Source organism: Cyprinus carpio, chromosome A21 (genome assembly GCF_018340385.1).
Source record: "Cyprinus carpio isolate SPL01 chromosome A21, ASM1834038v1, whole genome shotgun sequence".
Taxonomy (NCBI): domain Eukaryota; kingdom Metazoa; phylum Chordata; class Actinopteri; order Cypriniformes; family Cyprinidae; genus Cyprinus; species Cyprinus carpio.
In genome coordinates, this window is record NC_056592.1 from 11,780,561 (window position 1) to 11,807,844 (window position 27,284).

Below are 27,284 nucleotides of genomic sequence, written 5' to 3' on the forward strand. Positions count from 1 at the left end.
AACACTAATAAAACGACATGAACGCCTACTGCATCTGACAGAATGTTAATTTAATAAAACAAAATCTAAGACATTACCTTTAAACTTGTAAATTCTATTATTTCTAAATCACATCACAGGTTTTTACTGTTATTTGCTAGTGTCAAAAATGAATGTTAATTATAAAGAATGTCCTTAGCAGCACATTTACCACAAATAAGAAATAAAATATAAATTTTTAGAAGATTTTACTCATAATAGATTATTGAATAATTATGATTATATAAATTTTTAGAAGATTTTACTCATAATAGATTATTGAATAATTATGATTATGTATGTGTTTCATAACCTATAATGCTCCAGTATACTTTGCTTAGGGGCCATGAATTGATGAGTCAGAGTACACATCATATTCATTAAACCCAGATCTTCTTACCATCATAATGGAAAATCAATTTGCTAGAGTGGTGAGCAAGTTGCCGCTGTGCATTTGTTGCAGTCGTGTACAACAACCGTTCTGATGCTCCATAGCATTTTACAGGAATAAAACACTCTTCGTGATAGTGTAACATTTTAAAAGCTGGGACAAAGGCGGTGCAAACTGATTTGATTACATTTGCAGTTTAATTCCAAATCTTCATCTTGTTTCCACTCCACCAACTATATACAATAATTTAATTAAAGCCAAAAGCTTTAACTTCTATCTATATTAAAAAAATTTTAACATTCAATATAGTTGCATAAATTTTAATTTGCTGTTTGCATTATTCAAAATGTAATGTTCAAAAAATGGAACAAAATTAGAAACATTTTAAGGCTATTTAAAAAGTCATCTTTCAGTGAAAGACATTTACTGTGAATGTAATACTGTATGAATGAGATTGGCGAACCGTACGGATAATTCTAATTTAACCAAGTCCAGCAAGGTCTGCACTGATAAACATTTCTGTACAGTTATTCCACAGGCTGAGTTAGTCCCAGAGAAACCTAAGAGCTCTGCTCTTAACCAACTCACCAAGTTACTGCTTTGCAAATACAACTGTGGAATTCGGCCTGTCCAGAACTGGACCAAACCAACTACTGTTTACATTGACCTCATAATCCAATCTGTCTTAGATGTGGTAAGCACATTTCAACCTTCAGAGAGATTACTTGTACTTGTTATTTTTTATACAATATACATTGAACCATTTTCATGCCAAGCTATTTTATATGCAATGCATAGGAATGTTAACAGAAGTTGTTTACTAAATAAATGTATTGTACAGTTGTTAAAGTGTGTCAATAAAGTAAAATAATTTTGTGCATGTCTTTTCACAGGATGGAAAGACTCAGAAAGTGACCACCAGCATTTGGTATCGCCAAGTTGGTATCAATTAATTTGTCTAATTAGTGGTAGCGATTCATAATTAAATACAACAGCATAGTTGCATAAGCCTGACATACTTTATTCAGATTAGTCAAACAATATATAAGTTTTACACAATAAAAACATTTTTTGCACTGTAACCCCTTGAATTCAAAGCTTCTGTCCTTTGACTTTTACCTGAATATTTAATTCTGAATATTTTCAGGGGACCAGTATATAAGTTTTACACAATATATACATAGCTGGGTGCCCACATAAACAGCATGTCTTACAAACAGCTATTTCTATAAAAGACGAATACCATGAATGAGCAGGTTTTATAAAACACATTTAATTTTATCTTTACAAGACCGATCCAGCAAAGAAACACATACACAATAATCCGATTTTGAAATGCATGGAATCTGATATTTGAGAGATATGAATCTTTCTCATGGGACCTGCTAGATGGTAACAGTAAACCACATTACTCTAATGTTTCAGATATGGAACGATGAGTTTCTTGTTTGGGATCCTGAAGAGTTTGATGGAATCACTGAAATATCGCTGTCCTCGGATGCCATCTGGGTGCCTGATGTCATCATAATTAAATATTAATCACACCATCCATCACCACAACCCAAATCACAATCCCCTAAAGTGTTCTGTAAATGGATTTTGTGTAATACTTTCAGTGCATCATACGTCTTCCTATCTCTCCAGCGTCGATGTTGGCAAATCCCCAGTCATCCCATATGTTTATGTCAACTGCACAGGAACAGTAAAAAACTACAAACCCATCCATGTGGTCTCAGCCTGTCACCTGGAGATTTATGCCTTTCCCTTTGACAAGCAGAACTGCACTCTGACCTTTCGCAGCTGGCTTCACTCAGGTAAATTACTCACTCGTACACAGTGTGTGCTTTGTACACAAGCTGGCCTCCATATAACGAGAGTTGCTGTGATTACTGAGTGTTTTTGATCAGCCCTGGTTAGAATCTTTTAAAAGCTGACATATTTTCACAATACTCTGCCAACATAAACACATAATTGTACAATAACACAATGAACCGCTGATGTGTTTCTCTGGCAGTGAATGAAGTGGATTTAGCTCTGTGGAGGCCTGCTGAGGAAATCGCTAATGATACGAAAGACTTCATGAATGATGGTGAATGGGAGCTGCTGTCTGTCCCTTCTCACTACTGCACACTGGAGCAAGAGGATAGAGACTATGCACAGATTCAGTTTAATGTGAGGATTAATACTGAACTTATTCAATAAGTACAAATTACATTCAGTGGCAACTTTAGGTTTCAAGTTTTCAATTTCAGTTTATTCGATTGTGCGTTTCACAAAACAAAGTATTTCAAAGCCTTGCAGTCACATTTAGATTAAAGATGGGTGATAATGTAGTTTACATTCTGCGATTACAATCAAAAATCTAAGAATGCAGTTAAAGTTGGACTTACTGATTTGACTTTATAAATACTGTAGACCTGTGCGATAATATAGTTTATATTTACATGACTTTATAAAACACCTTCTAGGGATAATGTGCGATAAAAAGTTTGTATTTAATTATGACCCTCATCATTCCACACCCGTGACCTTTGTTCTTTGAAACAAAATAGGCTATTTTTGATGAAATAGAGCTAAAATAGACAGCAACACAACTGACCTCTCTTTAGTTTGCTTAAAACTGCATCCCTTTCTTACAATCATCTGCAAGCTTACAGTGAGATCTGCCCCCATACACTCTACAAAACAGAAGAAAAAAAAAATACCTACCATACACTCTACAACCGATGGACGGAACCAAATCCCTGCCAAATATATATTTTTTCTTTTTCAATGATCTGTTTTACTGTATGTCCCAATATGGAAGAAAATATTTGTTGCTACTTCCTTCATATTGTGACTTTAAAATCAATTGCAATCCATCCAGCCATTCTCCAAACTGTTTGTCCTCTGCAGGGATGTATGTGGGGATGCTGGATCCCACCGTCTTGGGTCACAAAATCAAATGTAATGTAATTAAAAATCTATTATTTACAAAAAAAAAAAAAAAAATCAAAATGATTCATATTATTTTATATTATATTGTTGTTTATTTTTTAATTCAATTGAATGTTCTTTTCATTTTAAATTAAAAACTTTTTTCATTAAATCAACACTTACTTATACTTTACTCACCATTGCCAAATTTTGACTGAATGTCCATTTTGGACTCTGACTGAGACATTAGGCACGTAACAATAGGCTAGACATGCTAGAGTATTGACGGTAGTCTGACATGTGTCACAACCCTTCTCCAACCTTTGCGTGGCTGTTAGTGGAGTCACACTAAAGCTAATAGATGAGGCTTAGCGGCAGACAGCACACAGAAAGGATGATGATAATGAGACTGTCTTTCTGGCATTTGATCAATGAGCATCGTGTTCAGTGGGAGGAATGGGCCAATAGCTCAAAGCTCGTGGGCAATCCACCCTGTTCCACTAAGATGCGCACACCATGGAAACGGTTGTGTACTTTGATTACCTTTGCTCTGCGGCTCATTGCCGAAGCCATTTAGGGATCCATATTTGTATTTTTACTCATTGGCCAAATGGGTGGGGAACATGTTTAAGTCAGTATGAAATTGCTCTTTGTTGTACTGTGAAAGCTTAAGCAGCCTTAAATAAGGAAAGTGAAATGGATGGTCCTGATCCAGATGAGGGGCAGCGAGTGGAAAAAGCTCCGTGGCAGTGAGGTTGATCAGGACACTCAAGAAAATCTGGGTTTTCAGGGGGAGCCGAGGTGTGGGAAAACAGTTTCAGTTCTAGAATGAGAAATTGGACTGATTTAGCAAATCCAGGAAATGGGGAGAAGGCGTAAGCTTGTTATGTAATTTCCCTTTAGACACAGCCATTTCAGACTGCTCCCTGAGCACATTTCTCTGAGGGCAAGTAATGGAATTAATATCACCCAGAGAGAGAGCATTCAATTCCAGCCTTTCTGTCTCTCTCTGAAGTGCTGATCCGCAGGCGCCCCCTGCTGTACGTGGTAAGTCTGCTCATACCGAGCATCTTCCTCATGGTGGTGGATGTCACCAGCTTCTATCTGCCTCCAAACAGTGGCACTCGCATCACTTTCAAGACCAGCATTCTCTTGGGCTACACTGTAATCAGAGTCAATCTGATGGATGAAATCCCTGCTACCGCTATTAAAACACCCCTCATTGGTATAGTACAGCCAGAGCTCTTCCTAATTGCAATGTTCACCTATTAACAACACTCTTGACAAACAGCAACCTCACCTTACTAACAATAATGTCTGCTCTTTTTGCCACAGGTGTCTTCTTTGCTGTCTGCATGGCGCTGCTGGTGCTGAGTTTGGCAATGTCCATATTCGTAGTGAAGCTTTTGCATTATAGTGAGAAAGAAGTCAAGGAGATGTCCATATTTGCCTGCTTACTAGACAAATACAGCTCAATGGATCAGAGCTTTATTGAGAGAGCTTTCACATCAATGAAGACACTGGATGATATGGAGCAGTCCGGAGGTAGGAGAGAAAATATTATCCGTTTATCATAGAACCCGTTTACAATCAGGTTCTATACTTTGAAATTAGTTAGGAACAATGTTTTTACAACATTCATTCATTTATGTTACGGACAAACTTTGAACTTTAAATTATTGTTAATTTCAGGATATCATTAATTATTAAATGGCTCTCAGGAGTGCTTGATTCTGATTGATCAATCGCTGCATTCTGCGGTAAATCCATTGATTTCACAGGGGATTGCAAAATGTTCTGCTAAAGTGATGCTCCGTCATGCATTCAGTAAGTTCTGAAGACATTTGACACAAACAGTGTAATCCAAATAGAAACACAGCAGTAACTAAAGTATCACAAAGCATATATAGTGAACATAAAGTGCATTAAAAAATTGCGAATGTTTTGATGCCAAGAGCAACATTGTACAAATCTTTTGATCAATTAGAATCTTTGAGAGGCGTGACAATTTTGTGTTTTGTGGAAGCTTTAAGATAATATTCCTACCTGTTTTATCAAATTTACAGTAGTATAACTATAACTGTCACATACACATGCTTCTAAATGGCTTAAAGGACTAGTTCACCAAAGCATGAAAATTTGCTGAAAATGAACTCATGTAGATGAGTTTGTTTCTTCATCTGAACAGATTTGGAGAAATTTAGCATTATGGCACTTGACCAATGCATCCTCTATAGTGAATGGGTGCCGTCAGAATAAGAATCCAAACAGCTGATAAAACCAAAATAAATCACAAGTAATCAAAATGAGCTGCATGTTTATAATAAACAAATTATTTTTTTATTCAATTCACATGTTTTCCAATTCCAGGAAAAAGGTTGTCTTGTGTGAATCAGGAAAGAACTATGCACAGATCAAGAACTGTTTACAAACAAAAACAGTTCTATACAAATACTGTATGTCAGTGGATTTTGATGTGAGAAGACAACAAGGGATGGACTTTTTCACTGGAGGAAGCATTGGATAATGGGCTTGTATTTTGGCCAGAAGTGATGATTTAAAGTTGGAATGCCTTAATGTTGTGGGAATTACTTGTGGATTATTGTGATGTTTTTATCATCTGTTTGGACTATCATTGTGACGGCACCCATTCACTGCAGAGAATCCATTGGTGAGCAAGTGATATAATGCTAAATTTCTCCAATCTGTTCTAATGAAGAGACAAATTCATCTATATCTACATGGCATGAGGGTAAGTACATTTTCAGCAAATTTTAATTTTAATGTGAACTACTCTTTTAATATTTGTGTCCTGTGTTTGATCTCTCTCCAGAGCCAGACCTGTTCTCCCTGACAGAAGTCTCAAACAATGACTCTCCACTGGAGAAGATCCTGCAAGAGGTGGTGTCTCTCAGACTGTACCTTCAGGAGGAGGACAATGAGGGCAGTTCACAGTCTTACTGGGTTGAACTGTGCCTGAAAGTGGACAAGCTCCTCTTCAGCGTGTACCTGTTACTTGTGTTCATCTATCTCATGACTCTGCTGCTGCACTGGGGTGACTGGAGCTCTGCCTGAAAGTCCTGAAAAGGAGGGAAAAAGAGGTGTAATGAGAAAAGAAAGACAAAAATGGAGGTAGAGGGGATGGAGAAAGTTACAACAAAGTAACAGATTTCACAACTGCAGTTTCAGTTTTAAAGTTTAACTAAAGTATAATTAATTTGATACCTCCTATTAACATTAATTCAGATTTTCCTCTGTAGATTGACTCTATAATATAAAATGAGCCCAGTTTGCCTAAAAAGGTGGAGTCCTTTATTGTAAAACATGGTTAAACTTTCTTTCAGTAATGTAATAATCAAAATGACAAGCTGCTAGCAAGTTGTCTTTGTGTTGTAAGTGATTGTCTGGCATAGAATAAAGAACAACAAATTAACATACAAATTTGTGTTTGTATATTATCTTTCTCTTCTATGCTTCTCTTTCTTTTCACTAATAACACTCAAATGTTTTGTTTTAATTGTTGCACGTGATGATAAGGGGCTGTCTCACTAAAATAACCCCCCATTCATAAACAGAGAAATCGCTTTTTATGTTAATACTCTGTATGGCAATTGTATCTATTATTTAATGCCGTATGTTCATGATGTTCATATATATATATATATATATATATATATATATATATATATATATATATATATATATATATATATACATACACACACACATGCATACATAAAGTATATATGTCCTGAATAAATAAAACTGTTAAAAATCCTCTTTTATTTTCATTTCATTGGTTTATGCGATTCTTAATGTGGTGGGTAGAGGTCTCAAAAGTCTATTAAATATGTAAACTAACTGTCTGTTGATTAAGACTTTTTTTGCATTCATACTTTTGTACGTATTTCTGTGCCACACAGGATGAGAAGAACCAGGTCTTGACAACATATGTGTGGTACAGACAGGTATGCTGGTGGAAAATACAAGATTAATTTAATATTATGTTTAATATAGTGTTTAACGTACTAAAATTCACCACTACACTGCTTCTGAAAGTACAGCACGACAATGATCCGATTCCCGAACAAATGACTCTTCCCTTACGAAAAATAACCATGGTTTTATTATAGTAAAACTGTAGTAACCCATGGTTTTTTGGCGTGTTGACTACCATTTGTATAACCACAGATTTACTACAAATACCACGGTTAAACTATGGTTAATATAGCAAAACCATGGTTAATTTTTGGTTACCATGGTTTAACTATAGTAACCATGTTTTTTTGGTTTTATCCATAGTAAAACCATGGTTAATTTTCATAAGGGTTATGAGCAGGATCTTTAGTGAATCAAAAACATGAGCATGACAAGTGTACGTTAGTCCGCTTCCTGAAGAAATTCGTTTGTTCTTAAGTCTCCGATTTAAACTAGAACAGTTACTTGCCGTACTAAAGGCTAATGAGACTTGATAGTTTTTTTTACAGTGTGTATTTTTTGTACTCGACATTTCTCTCACCTCACAAGCAATGGACAGATGAGTTCCTTGCGTGGGATCCCGAAGAATTTGATGATGTTAAACAGATTTCCGTTCCCACTGCCAACATCTGGGTTCCAGATATTCTTATCAATTAATTGTGAGTAGAACTGACATAATGAGATAGTTGAAACGTTAATTATAGAACTATTTTGAACTATTTCAGTATGCTCTTCACAGCAGTAGCCTGTCCTTTATCATCTTTATAGAAGATTGCACCATTATGGATATTCACCAGATTTTTGTTGATTTGTTTAATATGAATTTGAATCTTTTGCCTGCTTGCTCCCTCTCTCTGTTTCTGCATATATATATATATAGACACACACATGCATACATAAAGTATATATGTCCTGAATAAATAAAACTGTTAAAAATCCTCTTTTAACTAAATTAACTGGTTTTATTAAATTCAAACTTGAAAGATGATTTAATATGTCTGACTACATGTTTACACAATCAAATGTAATTTTAAAAGCTAGATTAAAGAGCATTCTTTGAAAATTCACACATAACATATCATGTGAATGAACTACGTTTATGTGCCCCTCCCTGAACTGTAACATTATCATCCTGTATATTAAGATCCAGTTTCCTTACTGAAAAATAAACCACAATCACCTTCACATCACTATCATTATAGTACATTTTCATTACATCGCTTCTCAGAGCTGCCAGTTAAGTAAAAAAACAAAAAAACAAAAAAACAAAAACCTAATCCAATTCCTCATCAAAATTCTGATAATATTTTCCTGACACAAATCTAATCACCTGCCTATTGCCAGGCTAATTAAGTCTCATCATGGCTGGGTGAAGTATTAGATCACAATTTAATGTAGTAGTCTAAGTGCTCATGGAAATTGACTTGAACTTGGTGGTGAAATATGACCCATGAAATGTCCATGCTCCATGGAAATCCATTAAGGTTAAAGGCCATCATTTGCCTTGGGTTAATGGTGATCTTATTAATCTTTTTAAAAAGAGGGATAGTGCCTGGGTTAAACAAAAACACACACAACTGCCTGATGACTGGGAGAAATACAAACGATTACGAAATTTATGTACAACTCAAACAAGAAATGCTAAAGCCAATTATTAACGAGATAGCCTGTCAAACGATCTAAGTAACCCAAAGCAATTCTGGAGGAGAGTTAACACCCTAGTTGGTAAGTCCAATAATACTTCAAATAATATGATAATTAATAATGAAATAACTAATGATCCAGCTGTGATTTCAAATGCCTTTAGTTTTTTTTTTTTCTCAAATACCGCTTGTTCAACCTCCTGTTTTTCACGCAGACCCGTGTGTTAACAGTCAACCCTGCGGTACCTCATTCAAATTTAGGCAGGTCAGATCAACTGATGTTCAACAGGCTATTAATAAGCTTTCCAATAGCAGTGGTCCTGGCCCTGATGGCCTTGAGGGTAAGTTTATTAAACTTGCCTCGCATGTACTAGCACCACTACTGGCTGTGCTTTTTAACATGTCTTTTGATACCTGTGAAGTGCCCCTCGCTTGGAAATGTACTAAAGTCATTCCTTTGCACAAAGGTGGAGACTTACAAATTCTGAACAATTATATGCCAATATCAATAATTAATAGTGTGGTTAAAGTCTTTGAGAAAAATAATTTTTAATCAATTATCTGATTATCTATCTGTTAATAATTTACTTACTCAATGCCAATCAGGTTTCAGAAAATACTTCTCCACTACCACTGCTCTTTTAAAATTTTCTAATGATATATTTTCTAGTTTTGATGACAATCTGTGTACCGGTGCTATTTTCTTAGATCTCTCCAAAGCGTTCGATTTAGTTGATCACTATCTTCTATTGGATAAATTACATGCTATTGGCCTCTCGAGATCATCTTTACTCTGGTTTAATTGTTATTTTCATCATCGTCGTCAGGGTGTGTCTTACAGGGGTTGTCAGTCTGATTATACAGGTATAGTGAAAGGCATCCCTCAAGGTTCTTCTCTTGGACCTTTATTATTTTCTATCTTTGTTAATGATATGCCCTTATGCTGTACAGATTGTAATATTCATCTTTATGCCGATGATACAGTTATTTACTGTAGTAAACCGACCATCTCCGGGATAAACCTCTCTTTACAGCACGACTTCAATTCTGTACAGCAGTGGCTATTGGCTAATAAACTTCTCCTTAATAAATAAAAGTCCTACTCTTTATTGTTCCATAGGAAAGCCTTGGATATAGGTGAAAACAACCTTAATCTTTGTTTTCTTGACTCCTCTCCTTTAGAGTCAACTGAGACCTTTAAATATCTTGGTGTTTGGCTGGAAACTGATTTATCTTTTAAAACTCATGTACAAGTAATGACAAACAAACTCAACTCTCGTCTTAAAATACTTTATCAATCTGTTAACTGCTTTAATTTTCTGGTCAGGAAAAGAATAGTCTTACAGCTACTCATGCCTATTTTGGACTATGCCGATATTATTTACCAGAATACTACTGCTTCTTGTTTGCAGTCCATTGATGTGGTTTACAACAGTCTTTGCCGCTTTGTTCTCCGCTGTCCCTTTAGGACACACCATTGTGTGTTGTACAGACATTTGTCCTGGTTTGCCCCTTCTGCCATGAGACAGTATCACTGGTTACAATTTATTTTTAAAAGTTATTACTTGAATTATCCAGTTTATCTCAAGCAACACTTAGTGCTTTATAATTCACTATACAGCCTGCGACACAATGACCAGATTTTTTTTGTTGTTCCTAGAGTTAAAAGACAGGTAGGGAAATATGCATTTTGTTTTAAGGCTCCATATGATTGGAATAAACTTCCATTTTCTATCCATTCTTTAACTTCACAGAGTTTCGAAGGGCCCTCGGGGAACATCTTTGGAACATTTGTCTTTGTTTCTAGTTTTGTTTGTTTGACGTTGGACTTGGAATTTATTGGTCATGTGTTTATTATTTCTCATTTATATGTCCTCATTTTTATTTATTTATTATTATTATTATTATTGTTATCATCATCATCAATGTTTTTGTTTGTGTTCCTCTTAGTCCTTGATCTTGTGCAATGCTAGTCATGTGGTTGTTTTTTGTCATGTCACTTGTGGGGTTCGTGCTGGGTGAGGTGGGGTTGAGCATTGTGAGCTGGAATGTGTGTGTTGTTGTATTTTGTTGTGCTGTTTTTGACCGTGATATTTGCTCTGCTGTTTTGGTTCATTTTGCTTTGATGTATTGGAGGACCCCCTCGAAAACGAGATGTTTCATCTCAAGGGGTTAATCCTCGCAATAAAGATATGTTAATAAATAAATAAAAATAAATAAATGTCAAAGGTATCTGTAATTCATACGCCGTCTGCTGCTGAGTTATCGTGAGGGGAAAAACACAAGAATTATCAATTCAAAAAACATTGACAATGCTAATGTTGTTTATCCTGTTATTTGTAAAATATATTAAAAAAAAATACCCCATTGCCTCCGTGCTCCATTTTTAACATGAGATCTAGGCCTAATAAAAGATGGTGTTTACAAGATAATTGTATTGTACAATGTTTATAAGAAATAATACTCTTTCTGTTAACTTTTGAAGAGTACAAATTGCTTGTCATGCTTAAATAGTTCATTCTTTCCGTTGTGTCTCTTGGGACAAGCTGAAGTGCTTTGGACCTGCCTAAACTGTGAGATGATCACACAGAAGAGGGAGGGAGGGTGGACTAAGTGCCGTTATGACACAATCCCAGCGTTTATGGAAAACTCAGAGATAACTAATGGAGCTCAGGGTGCATCACTGAAAGGAAGCAGCCCCAGGCTAGAAGCCTGCAAGAAGAACCCAGAACAACACCAAACAGCTCAGCACAATGAAATGTTCAGCACTCTGGACAGCTCTCTGCGTTTGCATGTATGGGGTGGCATCGATTTGCTCAGGTAACTTTTCTTATACTTTACTTCTTTTCCTCAAAAACAAGAAAAACACTAACCTAAACATTAAAACAGACTCAAAGGCTGTGTCTCAAAACCTAGTGAGCTGCCAATGTAGACAGCATTTTTGATGCCACAAAATGCTATCTTTGTAGACAGCTTTGCAGGTTTTAAATATATTGCTGTGAATTAATATGCTTTCACGTGTATCTGATACCTTAAAATTTAAAAGCTGAAGATGAATGAAGTAAAAGTGATAAGTGGCTATTATTTTGTCTCGGTGTAGTGAAGAAGCTAAGCAACAACACTGGGCGTTTCGCCAATGCCACTCTGGTTCGTCTAAATGAGTTTTTAAGTGCCGGATATAAGAAAGGAGTTCGACCAGTGCGCGACTGGAGGCAGTCAACGACGGTGGCTATTGACCTAATGGTTTATGCGATTCTTAATGTGGTGGGTAGAGGTCTCAAACGTCTATTAAATATGTAAACTAACTGTCTGTTGATTAAGACTTTTTGCGTTTATTCTTTTGTATGTATTTTTGTGCCTCACACAGGATGAGAAGAACCAGGTCTTGACAACCTATGTGTGGTACAGACAGGTATGTTAATGAAAAATACTAGATTTATTTAATATTAAATAACCGACAGCATCTAAGTGACCGTGTTTAACGAACTACAATTCACCACAACACTGCTTCTGAAAGTACAGCACGACAATGATCCAATTCCCGAACGAATGACTCTTATGAGCCGGATCTTTAGTGAATCAAAAATATGAGCATGACAAGTGTACGTTAGTCCGCTTTCTGAAGAAATTCTTTGTTCTTAAGTCTCCGATTTAAACTAGAACAGTTACTTGCCATACTTAAGGCTAATGAGACTTGATAGTTTTTTTTACAGTGTGTATTTTTTTGTACTCGACATTTCTCTCACCTCACAAGGAATGGACGGATGAGTTCCTTACGTGGGATCCCGAAGAATTTGATGATGTTAAACAGATTTCCGTTCCCACTGCCAACATCTGGGTTCCAGATATTCTTATCAATGAATTGTGAGTAGACTTGACATAATGAGATAGTTGAAACGTTAATTATAACTATTTTGAACTATTTCAGTATGCTCTTCACAGCAGTAGCCTGTCCTTTATCATCTTTGTAGAAGATTGCACCATTATGGATATTCACCAGATTTTTGTTGATTTGTTTAATATGAATTTGAATCTTTTGCCTGCTTGCTCCCTCTCTCTGTTTCTGCAGCGTGGATGTAGGAAAGTCTCCTGAAATTCCTTACGTCTATGTAGGCAATACTGGGCTTGTTCGCAACTATAAGCCTATCCAAGTAGTGACCGCCTGCTCCCTCAACATCTACAACTTTCCTTATGATGTCCAGAAATGTAGCCTGACTTTCCAGAGCTGGCTGCACACAAGTACGTACACACATTTCAGTAAGCTCGAAGAGAGATCATTCAGTTTCATCAGTGACCAAATGTACCTCCTACACACAGAATCCAAGTCTAAAAGGATTTTGAGAGATGTGATCTATCTAAAATCATTTATGAAACTCTGAAGCATGAAAGCTTAATAAAATACAGACAAGTATAAAGTTGTTTTTCCAAGAACAACACATAAACAGAACAAATAAGAAATCAAACGAGAACAACAATTCCATAAATGAAAAAAGAACAAAATAAACAAAAAACATACCTCATCCCGAAACCAAAAACAACTGACCTTTAACCTTATCTTATCCCGTAGCTAAAGACATCAACATCACACTAATGAGGACCCCTGAGGAAGTAATGAACGACAAGAGTGTGTTCATGAACCAGGGAGAATGGGAGCTGCTTCACGTCCTCTCAAAATACAACGAGTTCAGCATAGATAATGATGATTACTATGCCGAAATGAAGTTCCATGTGAGTAACGTAATAATGCCAAATTAAGCCATGACACACATTAGCATTTGCAAATGAAAAATGTCAGGGTTACAAATAAAAGCTTTTTGCAGTCAGGACAGACAGAAGTCTTACTGACATCAATAAACACAACAACATAACCAATTAAAAATTGTTTAGAGGAGTGTTGTCTGACAGTGAGCTACAATTCCAACAATTTAACCAAATAAAAATTAGCTACAGTTCAATATGTATTTGCAGATAAATATAGCAATATTACATCAAAATCTGTAATTGCAGAACAAAATGTGGGCCAATGCTTCCAGGTCTTAAAATACATGAACGATTTACTCTACATACTTGTCAAAAAGTGTCAGTAAAGACCTTTATAATGTTAGACTTTGAGTTTTAATGTTAGACGTTCTGAGCTTTGAGTTTCTATAAAAATAGTAAGCAGCATAACTGTTTTTCAATATTGATAATAATAAGAAATCCTAATACGGCAGATCAGCATATTAGAATGATTTCTGAAGGATCATGGGACACTGAAGACTGGAGTAAAGACTGAAAATTCAGCAGTGTCATCACAGGAATAATTACATTTTAAATGGTATTTAAGAGAACATTTTTGACCCCAAACTTTTGAATAGTAGTGTGCCACTAAATGCACATGGTCCAAATGTCTGGTCACATTTCTTTTGGAAAGCAGTTTTAAATTAGTGCCCAAGTGAAATAAACAATCAACATTATTGCAACGACGAAAGACATCTTTAATTTATCACCAGGTTGTGATCCGACGCAGACCTCTGTTCTATACAGTCAACCTCTTGTTGCCCAGTGTATTCCTGATGGTGATGGACATCGTTGGATTCTACCTGCCCCCAGACAGCGGAGAGAGAGTATCCTTCAAGATCACCCTGCTCTTGGGCTATTCCGTCTTTCTAATCATCGTCTCTGACACTCTGCCAGCGACTGCCATAGGGACCCCTCTCATTGGTAATGAGGTCTTTCTGATTCACAGAACATGACCTGATGCATTTAAAAAAAAAAAAAAAATCACTCAATCATTCTTTATTTCCTGATCAAGGAAGCTTATTATTGTGTGTCATAGGTGAAGTGTGATTTAGTCTACAACATCTAGACATTTTTAAATGTCCTTAGATAAAAAGGTTTTTGTTATTTGTAGAAAGTGGTGTGATCCAGTACAGTTTCCTCTCAGCTGGCTGCACTTCTGATGTTGCTCCTGCACAGTCAGAAGGCAAAAAACGTTTCTTGAGTATTTCAACTGAAGTCAAGCCGCATGTCCATTGATTTTCAATATGGAACCGCAGCTGTGAGGAAGCTTGTGCGGAAATACATAGTGCACATGTAATGATCAAATTGACAACGGGAATCTTAAGCAGTCTTCGCTGGAGTTGATTAAAGTGTTAATTGATTAATTTGAGAGAAACTAATGCAGGTTTCAAGTTCGAACACTGATTTCAAAACCAAATGCAATTACAAAAATGCTTTCAAACACAATAAGGCTCAGAAAGGGCATGCATTGTTATTTTTTATTTTCTTAAAAAGTTCTCAGCATATCAGCATATCGTATATATTAATTCATAGCAATATACTGATAGAACTTAACAAAACAAGTAAATACAGAATACAACAATACAGAAAAATAACAGTAATGCGTGACCTCTGTGTAACTCAGCAATATTATCATGCTGAAACAGTTAGCATAAATATATACAGTTGGGTCTGACACCATAATGAAAATCTGGGATTCAAAATCCAATTTAAACCAGGGAATAAATGCTTTAGGATTTTGACACATTTACAACAGAGAAACATTTTGAACAAGAAAATGAATGTTAAATATTTAAAATTGTACACTATTTCTAAGTCACTAATCAAATATGCTAATTTGTGACAGATTACATGACTATTTATAGATGATCAGCATTTTCTTCTATCAGAATTTTCTTCTATCTACTGTTAAAAATTATTAAATTAATTGGTCAGAGGTCTTTTGGACCACACTGTTTATATATTTTTATATTTCTCTCTCTTTAGTTACTGCTGTATAAAATAAGGCCAGCTATTACACACCTTTCAAATGTTTGGGGTCAGCAAAAATTAATTATTTAGTAAGGATGCATAAAATTGATAAAAAGGGATTTGTATAGTACATAAAAAATGTTCCAAAACACTATTTCAAATAAATGCTGTTCTTTTGAACTTTCCATTCATGAAAATAAATAAATAAATAAATAAAATCACAGTTTCCACAGAAATATTAAGCAGAACCACTGTTTTTTGAACATTGATAATAATTAGACAGTTGCAGCTGAGAGATTTGGCACAGAGGAAAAAAATACCAAGCAGCCATATGTTAGGAGTAATAGAGCCAACAAAATCCATAACATCCGTAAAGAACTAAAGGCCCTCAAGAGGCAATATAAGTTGGCAAATGAGGAGGGAAGGGCACCACTGAAAGAATTACGAGTGATGCTGAGGAAAAGGCTCATAACCCTGAGAAGAGCAGAGCAGCATCGGAGACGTAGGAGGGAAAGAGCACGGAGGAGAGCAGCATTTATCAGCAATCCCTTCCAGTTCACAAAACAGCTGCTGGGCCAGAAGAAAAGTGGAGTCCTGATATGTACAAAGGACCATATAGATCAACATCTCCATAGCACCTTCAGTGACCCAGACAGAGAAGTTGAACTGGGAGGGTGTGACATCCTCATTACCCCTCAAGGACCAACAGAGGCCTTTGACTTGCAAAAGCCACTCTTCAAAGAGGTTCAACAAGTTGTTAAGAAAGCTAGAGCTGGCTCAGCACCTGGTCCAAGTGGTACCACCTATAACAACTACAAATGGTGCCCTCGTCTTCTCCGAAGGCTGTAAGAAAATCCTCAAGGTTATCTGGAGAAGAGGTGAAGTGCCCAAGCAATGGAGGTATGCAAATGGTGTGTGGATCCCAAAAGAAGAAAACTCAGTAGACATCAACCAGTTTAGGATAATATCCTTTCTAAGTGTTGAAGGAAAAATCTTTTTCAGCATGGTGGCAAAGTGCTTAACCGAGTACTTCTTGAGTAATACGTACATTGATACCTCTGTCCAAAAGGGAGGTATCCCAGAGGTGCCAGGCTGCTTGGAACATACAGGAGTCATCACGCAGCTGCTGAGGAAGGCCAGAGAAACCAATAGTAACTTAGCGGTGCTGTGGTTAGATTTGGTAAATGCCTATGGCTCAATTCCCCATAAAGTTATTGAGAGTGCCCTGCAGAGGCACCATGTTCCTGTAGGCATCACAAAGCTCATTATGGACTATTACAACGAGTTCTACCTGAGAGTTTCAACAGGTCCAGTTACATCGGACTGGTGCAGGTTGTAGGTTGGTATTATCACAGGATGCACTATTTAGGTCACCTTGTTTAGCCTGGCAATGAACATGTTAGTTAAATCTGCAGAGCCAGAGTGCCGAGGCCCAAAATCTAGATCTGGAATCCGCCAACCACCCATACAAGCTTTTATGGATGACTTGACTATAATGGGGTGGGGTAGGATGTCCTTTAAAGTGAAAGTGACGTGACATACAGCCAAGTATGGTGACCCATACATTTAACTCATCCAAAGTGCACACAGCAGTAAACACACACACCGTGAACACACACCCAGAGCAGTGGACAGCCATTTATGCTGCGATGCCCAGGGAGCAGTTTGGGGTTCGGTGCCTTGCTCAAGGGCACCTCAGTCATGGCATTGCTGGCCCGAGACTCTAACCCACAACCTTAGGATTAGGAGTCAAACTCACTAACCATTAGGCTACGACTTCCCCCATTTAATCCTGCAAAGTTGAGATCTGTAGTGCTAAAGAAGGGGAGAGTCTCAATAGAGAATATCCAAATCCCAACTATAACAGAGAACCCTGTTAAAAGTTTCGGGAAAACTTTCAATGCGACACTCATGGACAAAGCTAAGATAAACCTGGGAGGAGTGTGAGCATGGATGCAGGAAGTTGACAGGAGTGGCCTCCCAGGGCGGTTTAAAGCTTGGGTCTATCAGCACGGCATATTACCAAGAATACTATACGAGTTCCCAATATCACTGTTACTGTTTCAACCGTTACTGAACTGGAGAGGGTAGTAAGCCGGTTCTTGCAAAGATGGCTTGGGTTACTTAGAATTGTCAGTAGTATTACACTGTATGGGAGGTCCTGCAAACTGAGACTCCCCTTGAATTCTATTGAGGAGGAGTTCAAACTAATGTGAGTGAGAGAAGTGTTGCAGTACTGTGAATCCTCAGACCCAAAAGTCATCGAAGTAAGAGTGGATGTAAAAACAGGAAGGAAGTGGAGACCAGAAGCAGCAGCGGAAGGAGCTGAGGTGCGGTTGCAACACAAAGTGCTGGTGGGAGCAGTTGCCAAGGGAAAATTTGGCCTTGGAAGCCTTGAAGTGCCACATTTCGATAAAGCACAAGGGAGGGAGAGAAGACAGCTTATTCAAGATTACATCAGGGCAGTTGTGGAGGAGGAGAGAATGAGCAGAGCAGTAGCGATGAGACAGCAGGGTGCATGGACCAGATGGGAGCAGGTGATGGAGCGAAAGATCACATGGAATGATCTCTGGAGAATGGATTCAGAGAGTATCAAATTTCTTATCAAGGCAGTCTATGACATCCTTCCAAGTCCATCTAATTTGCATCGATGAGGCCTAGAAGAACAGACGGTCTGCCCTCTTTGTGAAAGAATTGGCACACTTTAACAAATCCTAAGTTGCTGTAATAGAGCTCTGCAGACGGTTGCTATCAGTGGCAGCACAATCAGGTCCTCAGGACGATAGCAGAATCCATCAGCAACACTCTTAACATCTGCCAGAGGAGAAGACTGAACAGGAATGCCATTCTAGACCAACTAAAGAACATCAAAAGGCAACTGGGGTACTCTTTACTACACTGGACTGGAGGATGGGAGTAGACCTAGGAGAGCAGCTGAGGTTTCCTACTCACATCACAGAGACTGATTTGTGGCCTGACACTGTGCTATGGTCAGACTCAATAAAGAACGTTCTGATGCCTTGGGAAGAGCGGATAGAGGAGGCCTTTGAGCAGAAAAGAGAAAATCATGAGGAACTGAGGAGCAACTGCCAAACAAAAGGTTGAAAAGCCAAGTGTTGGCCCGTGGAGGTTGGGTGTTGGGGTTTGCAGGCCAGTCACTGTACAGGGCATACACAGCACTGGGAATATCAGGAGAAAGGCGAAGGAAAGCAATTTACACCACGTTAGATGGAGCTGAAAAAGCATCTAGGTGGATTTGGCTAAAGAGAGCAGTTCCGTGGGTTGCTGCTAGGGCACAGGCTGGGGTCTGATCAACCCTGGTCGGGTTGCATGGGTGAGGGTGTATGATATTCAAAAGGCCCTAAACACCCTGTGACCCCAGGTAATATCACTGATGATGTGCCCCAGCATAGTATCATAAAGCTGTTTCTAAAAGCACAGAAATGTTTCTTGAGTACCAGATCAGCATATTAAAATTGTTTCTGAAGGATCATGTGACACTGAAGTCTGGAGTAATGGCTGCTGAAAATCCAGTTTGCCATCACAAGAATAAATTGCATTTTAAATATATTAACCATATTATTGTTTTGGCTATTTTTCTTTAAATGAATGCAGCCTTGGTGACAGAGTTATCTTTCAAAATCATTTTAAAAAATCTTACCAACCCCAAACTTTTGAACAGTGTAATACAACAGTTTTGAATACTGTATAACAGAAGAAGAAGAAATGACTTTGATTTTTAATTCTTATAGACTTTCATTGCCAAGAATGACAGTGATCACTGCAAAGATCTGATACATTCTGTGTTTCTGCCCAGTAATAGTATGATTTGCGCACAAATGAGAGGAAACGCTGGATGTGAGCATATGTTATGTCTGTGTTTTTGAGTGTAGGTGTGTACTTTGTGGTATGCATGGCGCTGCTGGTCATCAGCCTGACCGAGTCTGTTTTGATCGTGAGGCTGGTGCACAAGCAGGATCTGCAGTCTCGTGTGCCCCAGTGGGTCAAACACCTGGTGCTGGAGAAGGCCACGGTACTGCTCTGCATCCGCAACAAGAAGGTCTGCTCAGTCCTCTCGCAGGGATCTGACCTGCCGCTCTACAAAGAAAACAACATGAACACAGGTAACTGACCCTTCGCTAAGCCCCACCTTAAACATTACTGACCAATCCTACCTTAGCAGCTGTTGCCATCCACAACATTTGTGAGTTGATGAAATGCTAATTAAATCAAATGTAAAAAAAAATAAAAAAAAATATGGCTACACAATTAAACAAAATAAACCTGAAATCCTGCTGAAACCCTAGAGCAATTATCAAATTAAAGGCAGCTATTTATTTAACGCTGCTTGTTTCAAAGTGTAGAAAGACACTGTTACACACAAGCAGCTTGTTTCACAAGGGGGTTTGGCTGACAAAAACGTTTGGGAACCCTCTGCACTAAATGATCAGACAGTCTTTTCATAATGCAAGTCAAGTGTGTTTGCATGATTTTTAAATTACCTTCACAGAAATTATTCAACAAATATCCATCCCTACTGTAAAGCTTGATTTTGCAATAGTACCAAAGTGGGTGGAGCTTCGCAAATGTGCTGTAGGTGGTCAGTTTTCACAGATGAAACAAGCTCTGAAATTCACCTGTGATTCTTTAAGCGGTCCACTGCAACCAACACAGCTGCGAGGGATCCAGAGACCCCAGGAGAAACCTTGGTTTGGGGCTGTCCACGCTGGACAGCGGGTCTCCCGTCATGGACGGCATCCTGCGAGAGATCACCACCATCCGTCAGTTCATGGAGAAGAAGGATGAGAGCAAGGAAATTGCTAAGGAGTGGCTGCAGGTGGGGTACGTGCTGGACGTCCTGCTGTTCCGCATCTACCTGCTCACCGTGTTGGCCTACAGCATCACTTTAGGTTCACTGTGGTACATCTGGCAGAACGTCTGACCACAGATGTAGGTCACAGAGGGAAGGCGCCAATTCTGTCTCACTGCTCAATGTAAATGCAGTGTTTGACGTAATTTAAGTGCTGGTAATCTGATTGTTATCTCACAAGAGAATAACTTGAGCACCACAGAGGAGAAATGTGCTTTCAAATCAAGAGTTATTACTTGTAGACTGCTGTTCTTACCAGAAGAAAGCCCTTCAAACTGCCGTCTCTGAAAAGCATACAACATACATGTATGATTGTTATACAGTATCATCACAGTCTTCTCATATTCTGTACAACAGCGCGACTGCAAGTGTGATATTCCCTTTTCACAACAGTAAAACATATAAATATATATATACATTTTACATACATTATATAGAAGATATTTTGGTAATTTTTTCTCTGCTGATGGAAACTGTTCCAAAAGACTTAAAAAAAAAGTGTATTGTGCCTGAGTATTAGCATATCAAAACCTTCAGCAGTGTATAACTCACTGTGAAAAAGCCAAATCAAAACATTGTGCCTGAGTATTCCAATATTAAGAAAAAAAAAATCACCTTCCTGCATTTGATTAATCACACTGACATAAACTACCATTCAAAAGTCAGTTGCCTCATATTTTTTTTAATTAATACTTTTATTCAGCAAGGACACATTAAATTAATCAAAAGTGACAGTAAACTCATTTATAATGTTAGAAAAGATTTCGATTTTTTTTTTAAAGTGGTTCTTTTTAACTGTCTATCCAAAGAACTAAATTAAAACATAAAATATACTTCAAAATATAAAACAATAAAAACACATTATAATATTTCACAGTATTACTGTTTTAATGCATTTTTGATTAGAAATGGGGAGCATAAGACACTTCTGAACGGTAGTGTACACTAGACCATATTTACTTCAACCCTATTTGCGTATTTTGTTTTATGTGGTCATAGGAACAACAATCTATCCTTTAGGTTCCAATTAATAGCCTTCATTCCATTTCACTTCTGTTATCCTAATAAAATCTGTAGTACTGCAAAAATATGCATTCCTGTTTATGAAATGAAAACATCTTGTAAAGTGTCTGTATTTATATGTCTTGAGAAGATGTTTGACCGTGTCTCTATTGTTTTCCCTCTCGTTCAGCCCAAGGGCGGGTGAGTATTAGTCATTGCCTGTGACACTAAATGAACTAATTGTAAAGATTTTCACCTCACTGGGAATGCACTCAGCAGGCCTGGGGTGATTGGATAAATGCCATCGACACCCTACATAATTAAAGAAAAAAAAAAAATCAGTTAGACAGTAAATGGGAGTATTGATCCCAATACAATCAATGTGGCTACATCTCTCCATCCTGCCAGCACACCACATACCTAAATTAAAAAAACCAAACTTCATGTTATAAAAAAAACAAAACATATACAAACTCCACACTTAAATAAAAAAAAAAAAAATCATTCAAATCAAAATCAACATAATTTAATTAAAACAACAACAACACAAACATACACCATAACATACTCCACTTTGACCAGCAGAGGGCTTCTAAGGCCATGTAATGTATTTAAGGCACTGCTGATGTTATGGACATCATCACATACTCCTGAGTTTCACTGGTATCTGTAATATTAAATACAGTCTGCATTTGGAGTGCACACAGTAGGATTCCAGTGCCAGAGGAATTTCATTATCAACCAAGAACGGAATGTTGGCAGGCTGAAGTTGGCTGTGTAATTCCTGAAAGCCATACGCAGTCATAACAAATGGCTTCAAGTGGCATTTGTAGGCTGTTACTTGTTTTGAAAATTCATCTGCTGGAGGTCATCCACCGGCTGTGGCTGGGCCCGCTTGCGCCCGCAGGCATGGCTTAGCTGGGAACACAATCGAAGGGATTTGAGAAGACCACGGCCACCATTCAGTCCTTAACTGTCTAAACTTCCCTTGTCCATTAGATCATATCTGGGTCAAAGAGCAACCAAAGATGGGACCCCCTGCTCACTGCACAAAAGCTATTCATGCAGAGGAGGTCACATGACCTAAGCCGAAAACTGGCAGTCTTGGGTGCCAGCAGCATCAGCGTTGCTCTGATGATTCAAGGCCAAGCAAAGCAAATGTGTGGCCCTGGCCCACAAAACCAGTCATAAGGGTCATAAAAAAAAGAGAGATTTATACATCAACTGAAAGTCGAATAAATAAGCTTTCCACTGATGTATGGTTTGTTAGGATATGACAATATTTGGCCGAGATACAACTACTTGAAAATCTGGAATCTGAGGGTGAAAAAAAAAAACTGAGAAAATTGCCTTTAAAGTTGTCCAAATGAAGTTCTTAGCAATGCAAATTACTAATCAAAAATTAAGTTTTGATGTATTTATGGTAGGAAATTTACTAAACATATTCAAAGTACATGATCTTTACTTAATATCCTAATGATTTTTGGCATAAAAAAAAGAGATAATTTTGACCCATACAAAGTTTTTTTTTGGCTATTGCTACAAATATACCCCAGCGACTTCAGACTGGTTTTGTGCTCCAGGGTCACATATAGCCTACAAAATGAACCCTGCTGGCTTTCTCAGGCGATCATTAAAAAAAAATATATCGGTTTCATCTGAAGAGACATAACTAATTAAAAGACTCATTAGCACATAGCACACTGAGGTAGCATTGTGTGCTTTATATGAGGCACATTATTTCCAGAGATAGTAAGGTGAAAAGGGATAACAGCGTTTCATTAGCCAGTGCACTGTAAAGATGCAGTCACATTACTGTTGTTCCATTTGGCGAATTTTAGCAGGCAAAATCCATACGAATTTAATTTGAAGGAGAAACGCTTCTATTTACATTTTACAGCTGGTTCATTTGCTGTGAAATATACTTTGTGAGCTGTGCATTATATATATCACTATGCTTGACAATGTAGAACTTTTGTAAACCCCTCCCTTTTTCAGCACAGACTGAAGGGTCTGAGGGTCCTCCCGTGGAAAACTGTTGTATTATATTGTATACAGCTCCTTGTGATATACCTGTTGTATTTGTGTTATATGTGGAATCATACATGAATAAAATGTTCGTACTTTGTGATCACATAACGGGTTTGTTTTCAGTTCTATCAGACAATCGTTGAATATGAATAAACGGGCAAAAACTGTTAAGCGGCAGCAGTTAGGCTGAGCTTTTGCTCTGTCTAGCCTAACACTAGCAGATGTTTACAATAATTCAACAGGATCACGCCTCAAACACACACACACACACAGCGTGTTAGACAGATACAATACCAGAGGGAGCATTAGCATAGCAGCGAATTGCCATTATTTGCTCAGATGGTTCCTGGTATTAACACAGAGCTCTATATAATGAACACAGGCAGACTCTAAAGCACTGAGGTTTGTATTCTCAGCTTGTCTCCCCCCAGAATAAAAAAAGAAGCAGAGACTGCTTTTGTTTCAGTCTATTTCCCTCCGAATAGTAATGAAATCAAGCAACAAAAACACATAACCTCACTATACCTACCTGTGTGACTCCACTTTACTATCTTAAGGATTTATTGGATAATGCATTTGCATCAAGTTCAGTCTTGTGTTAAACTCTTTTCCCAAAACTCTCTTATACTGTAATATTAAACTTGGTAGCTATTATCTCAGGTGCAGGTGGTAGTAGTTTTCCTACTAACATTATTATTATTATTATTTATAAAGACATGTTTGAATAAGACAAATTAGTAATGGTTAATGAAACCCTCACACCCTGGTTTACAGACTCTAATGAACAACATCAATTAAGCATAATGAAGAACAGCAAATCACATGTAATAGTGAATTGAGGCTAAGCTCTGATATATTTACAAAGATAAATAAAACAAAAAATTAGGTGATTTAAAGTGACTTAAATCATCATTTACCCCCTCATCTAGTTACAAAATTATACCAGTGTTCACACTTCTCTCTTCTGTGCAGAAGTGGATGGTGACCAGGAGCTTGTGTACTTCAAAAAGAGCATCATAAAACGTTCTATTTCTACTAAAATGTACATTTATACGCAATCTTGTTTTTACAGTAGTGGTCACCATTCAAATTAATTTTATAGAAAAGGGCAGCTTGAACATTCTGCATAACATCTCCTTTTATGGTCCATAATACAACTTCATGAGGGTGAATAAATGACAATATATTTCTTGTATAAAGAATCATTAACTCCTGTGAGTTGAACACATGAAAAAGCCAGACAAACTTAAGTCCATTTTTTATTTTTTTTTCTAACTGCAGATTTAAGGAGTACAACTTGAGAAAAAAAAAAAAAAAAAAAAAAAGCAAAAAAAAAACCTCACTACAAAAACTACTACTGTTAGTAGGATGTAAAAATATCTTTCACTATTAAAGGCACAAAATTTACTTAGTGACAACACTGAGAAGAAAACCTGCAGCATTAAGTCTCTTTAAATTCTTTATTTTTTTTCACACTCCATCAGAGAACACTGAAATGTTACAAAGAGATGTGTCTGATCCTACACCGAAAGAAAGACTACATCAGGAAACTGATGCCAAGATCTGTAGCACGACATCCAGAAAGTAGTGCTACAAAAAATAGCATGTTGCTGGAAAAGACAAAGGACCGTAGCAAAGCTCTAATGCAAATTTAAATTTGTACAATTGACAAAAAAAAGAAAAAAAAAAAAAAAAATTGTTTGGCACCTTCTAAGATTAGGCTAAGATTAGGTGCTGAGGTAGACGTAACTATAACAATTCAAATAATAATAATAGAACGAACAAAAATAAAAACCCCAGAAACAAAACACTATATTCGTAAAGAGCAACAGGACTGGCACTTGTGCTGTCACAAGGGAGGAAAAAAATACAGACAGGCCAGGAAAGGAGAGGGGGATCCAGTAGAGACAGGGGGAAGAGAGAAACTGCTTTGTTACATAAAAAGCTTTGTTATGCTTGGTCCGACAGGGCAATTGGTCCTCAGTGCTAATATAAAAAAAAGACAACGTCTTGGTGCTTTGTTACTCAAACAGTTTAGTTTTGACCTCAATGGCACATGCATGGCAACACAGCATGAAATGGCTACTCTTTCTAGAACACCACACTGGAACACAGTGAGCCAACTCCAGGGATGCAATGATGACGCATGGCTTACCGTTTCTTTAACATAAGTACTTTAAACAACAAATAAACTTGTCTAGTAGGGGCAGTACAAATGCATCAACAACCTGCCAAATGTTAAAGGGACATTGTTGAAAGGTTGAATCAGCAAACCTGTTGCTGAGGCAAAAAAAAAAAAAAAAAAAAAAAAAAAAAAAAAAAAAAAGCATGTGGAAATGAGAGCAAGTTTGATTCTCAAACATTAATTTTCTCCCCCCCTCAAAGCAGGATATTCATTGTGAAAAAAACGCATATATTCCGATCCAAGGAATGTTTGGCTTGTCTTTTTTTGAACTGTGTATAAAACACTACAATACTGATCGGTCGTCAGTGGAACCACTGAAAATAGACCAAATGATCATTATTAAAACTACAACAAAAATAGTCTCAGGTGAATCGATATGAGATCATCATGGCACCCCTGGAGCCCTGAAGACACCAATAATTTTCTTGAAAATACAGAAACTAAGCAGATATATGTGGACAATTTGTTGAACAATTTCATTTAGGCACAAAGATTTTACCGAAACATCAGAAGAACATTGAGGGAAGAACTATATCAATGCCAATATTTTTTTTAATCATGGTGAGAGAAAAGTGGCATAGAATATGACTTTTAGATTAGTGCATTCGACACTAACGTGCTCTCTCATGCGCGCGCACACTCGCTTTCAGCCTCAAACACACACTATGTGAAAACACTCAAAGCAAAGTACAAAATCAAAAAAAGTTACACTAACATGTGACTTAATATCTCGTATAGTTGCCACATATTGCAAAACTCTGTTTTACCCATTTAACATCAGTCAACATTATCCATTTACAGAACAAAATATATATTTCAGCCTTTTTTTTTTCATGGAGCTACTAGTTTTTAAATTCTCACAGGAGGCAAATATGCCTAAACTCACAGTGTTTTCCAGAAAACAACGGCAAGACAAACGACAATTACGCTTCATTTGACGCATCCTCCCATCCCTTCTTTTTTAGTCACTTCAAGTAAAAAACAAAACGTTGGCAACATTGATTGTTTTGTTTGAGATATAGTGTGCAATGGAATTGATCATTGGCATCACATCTTTTTTGTTTGTTTGTTTATTTTCACAAAGGAGAATGTGGCTGATTTAGTCCTTCACCTGCAATGTATTGACATCCAGAAAGCAACATTTACCACTATAGGATCACGCACTGTCCAACATTACCGAAGAGGAGCAAGGCAAACGATTCAAACAAGAGAACAATGATATAAAAAAATAACTACAAAGTTTTGCCCCGCTGCAACCTCAACAAATGGAAAAAAGGGACTGACACTTAATACAAAAATATCACAATTTTATATATCAAATGGCCTCTGTTGGCTCTTGCGCAGGACTACACTCATACAAAGAAAAAAAACAACTTAAACTAACATCATTTTTTTTTTTTTTTTTTTTTCTTCCTTTCATCTTTGATTACCACTTGCAGTCCCAATTGTCCAACGCACAATGCACTGCTGCATATGACCTGTTCTTGGTGGCTCACA

The 27,284-nt window shown here is 37.3% G+C and overlaps 2 protein-coding genes and 1 long non-coding RNA gene across 3 annotated transcripts; all 3 read left to right on the forward strand.

Annotated features, from left to right (window-relative positions):
* The first annotated feature begins 857 nt into the window (after positions 1 to 857).
* htr3b (5-hydroxytryptamine (serotonin) receptor 3B) lies at positions 858 to 6,745 on the forward strand. Its single transcript, XM_042711461.1, has 8 exons — positions 858 to 1,103; positions 1,303 to 1,347; positions 1,835 to 1,944; positions 2,054 to 2,223; positions 2,424 to 2,581; positions 4,340 to 4,550; positions 4,661 to 4,877; positions 6,142 to 6,745. Exons 1-8 carry the CDS (start codon positions 858 to 860, stop codon positions 6,398 to 6,400), a joined length of 1,416 nt encoding a protein of 471 aa, XP_042567395.1. The 3' UTR covers positions 6,401 to 6,745.
* A 375-nt stretch (positions 6,746 to 7,120) lies between these two features.
* On the forward strand, positions 7,121 to 8,144 carry LOC122134678. Its single transcript, XR_006153024.1, has 3 exons — positions 7,121 to 7,145; positions 7,249 to 7,293; positions 7,853 to 8,144. It is a non-coding gene; the product is annotated as an uncharacterized LOC122134678 (long non-coding RNA).
* A 3,440-nt stretch (positions 8,145 to 11,584) lies between these two features.
* htr3a (5-hydroxytryptamine (serotonin) receptor 3A) lies at positions 11,585 to 21,012 on the forward strand. Its single transcript, XM_042710874.1, has 9 exons — positions 11,585 to 11,766; positions 12,047 to 12,210; positions 12,314 to 12,358; positions 12,701 to 12,810; positions 13,016 to 13,185; positions 13,514 to 13,674; positions 14,439 to 14,649; positions 19,593 to 19,823; positions 20,352 to 21,012. Exons 1-9 carry the CDS (start codon positions 11,700 to 11,702, stop codon positions 20,639 to 20,641), a joined length of 1,449 nt encoding a protein of 482 aa, XP_042566808.1. The 5' UTR covers positions 11,585 to 11,699; the 3' UTR covers positions 20,642 to 21,012.
* Positions 21,013 to 27,284: the final 6,272 nt, after the last annotated feature.

What these genes read in the sequence shown, in the direction of transcription:
- htr3b (XM_042711461.1), top strand. Translation starts at nt 858, where the DNA reads ATGAGATTGGCGAACCGTACGGATAATTCTAATTTAACCAAGTCCAGC. An exon ending in TCGCAGCTGGCTTCACTCAG is followed by an intron (nt 2,224 to 2,423) that starts GTAAATTACTCA and finishes TTTCTCTGGCAG; the next exon opens with TGAATGAAGTGGATTTAGCT. An exon ending in ATGCACAGATTCAGTTTAAT is followed by an intron (nt 2,582 to 4,339) that starts GTGAGGATTAAT and finishes TCTCTCTCTGAA; the next exon opens with GTGCTGATCCGCAGGCGCCC.
- htr3a (XM_042710874.1), top strand. Translation starts at nt 11,700, where the DNA reads ATGAAATGTTCAGCACTCTGGACAGCTCTCTGCGTTTGCATGTATGGG. An exon ending in TTTATGCGATTCTTAATGTG is followed by an intron (nt 12,211 to 12,313) that starts GTGGGTAGAGGT and finishes TGCCTCACACAG; the next exon opens with GATGAGAAGAACCAGGTCTT. An exon ending in CATAGGGACCCCTCTCATTG is followed by an intron (nt 14,650 to 19,592) that starts GTAATGAGGTCT and finishes TTTTGAGTGTAG; the next exon opens with GTGTGTACTTTGTGGTATGC.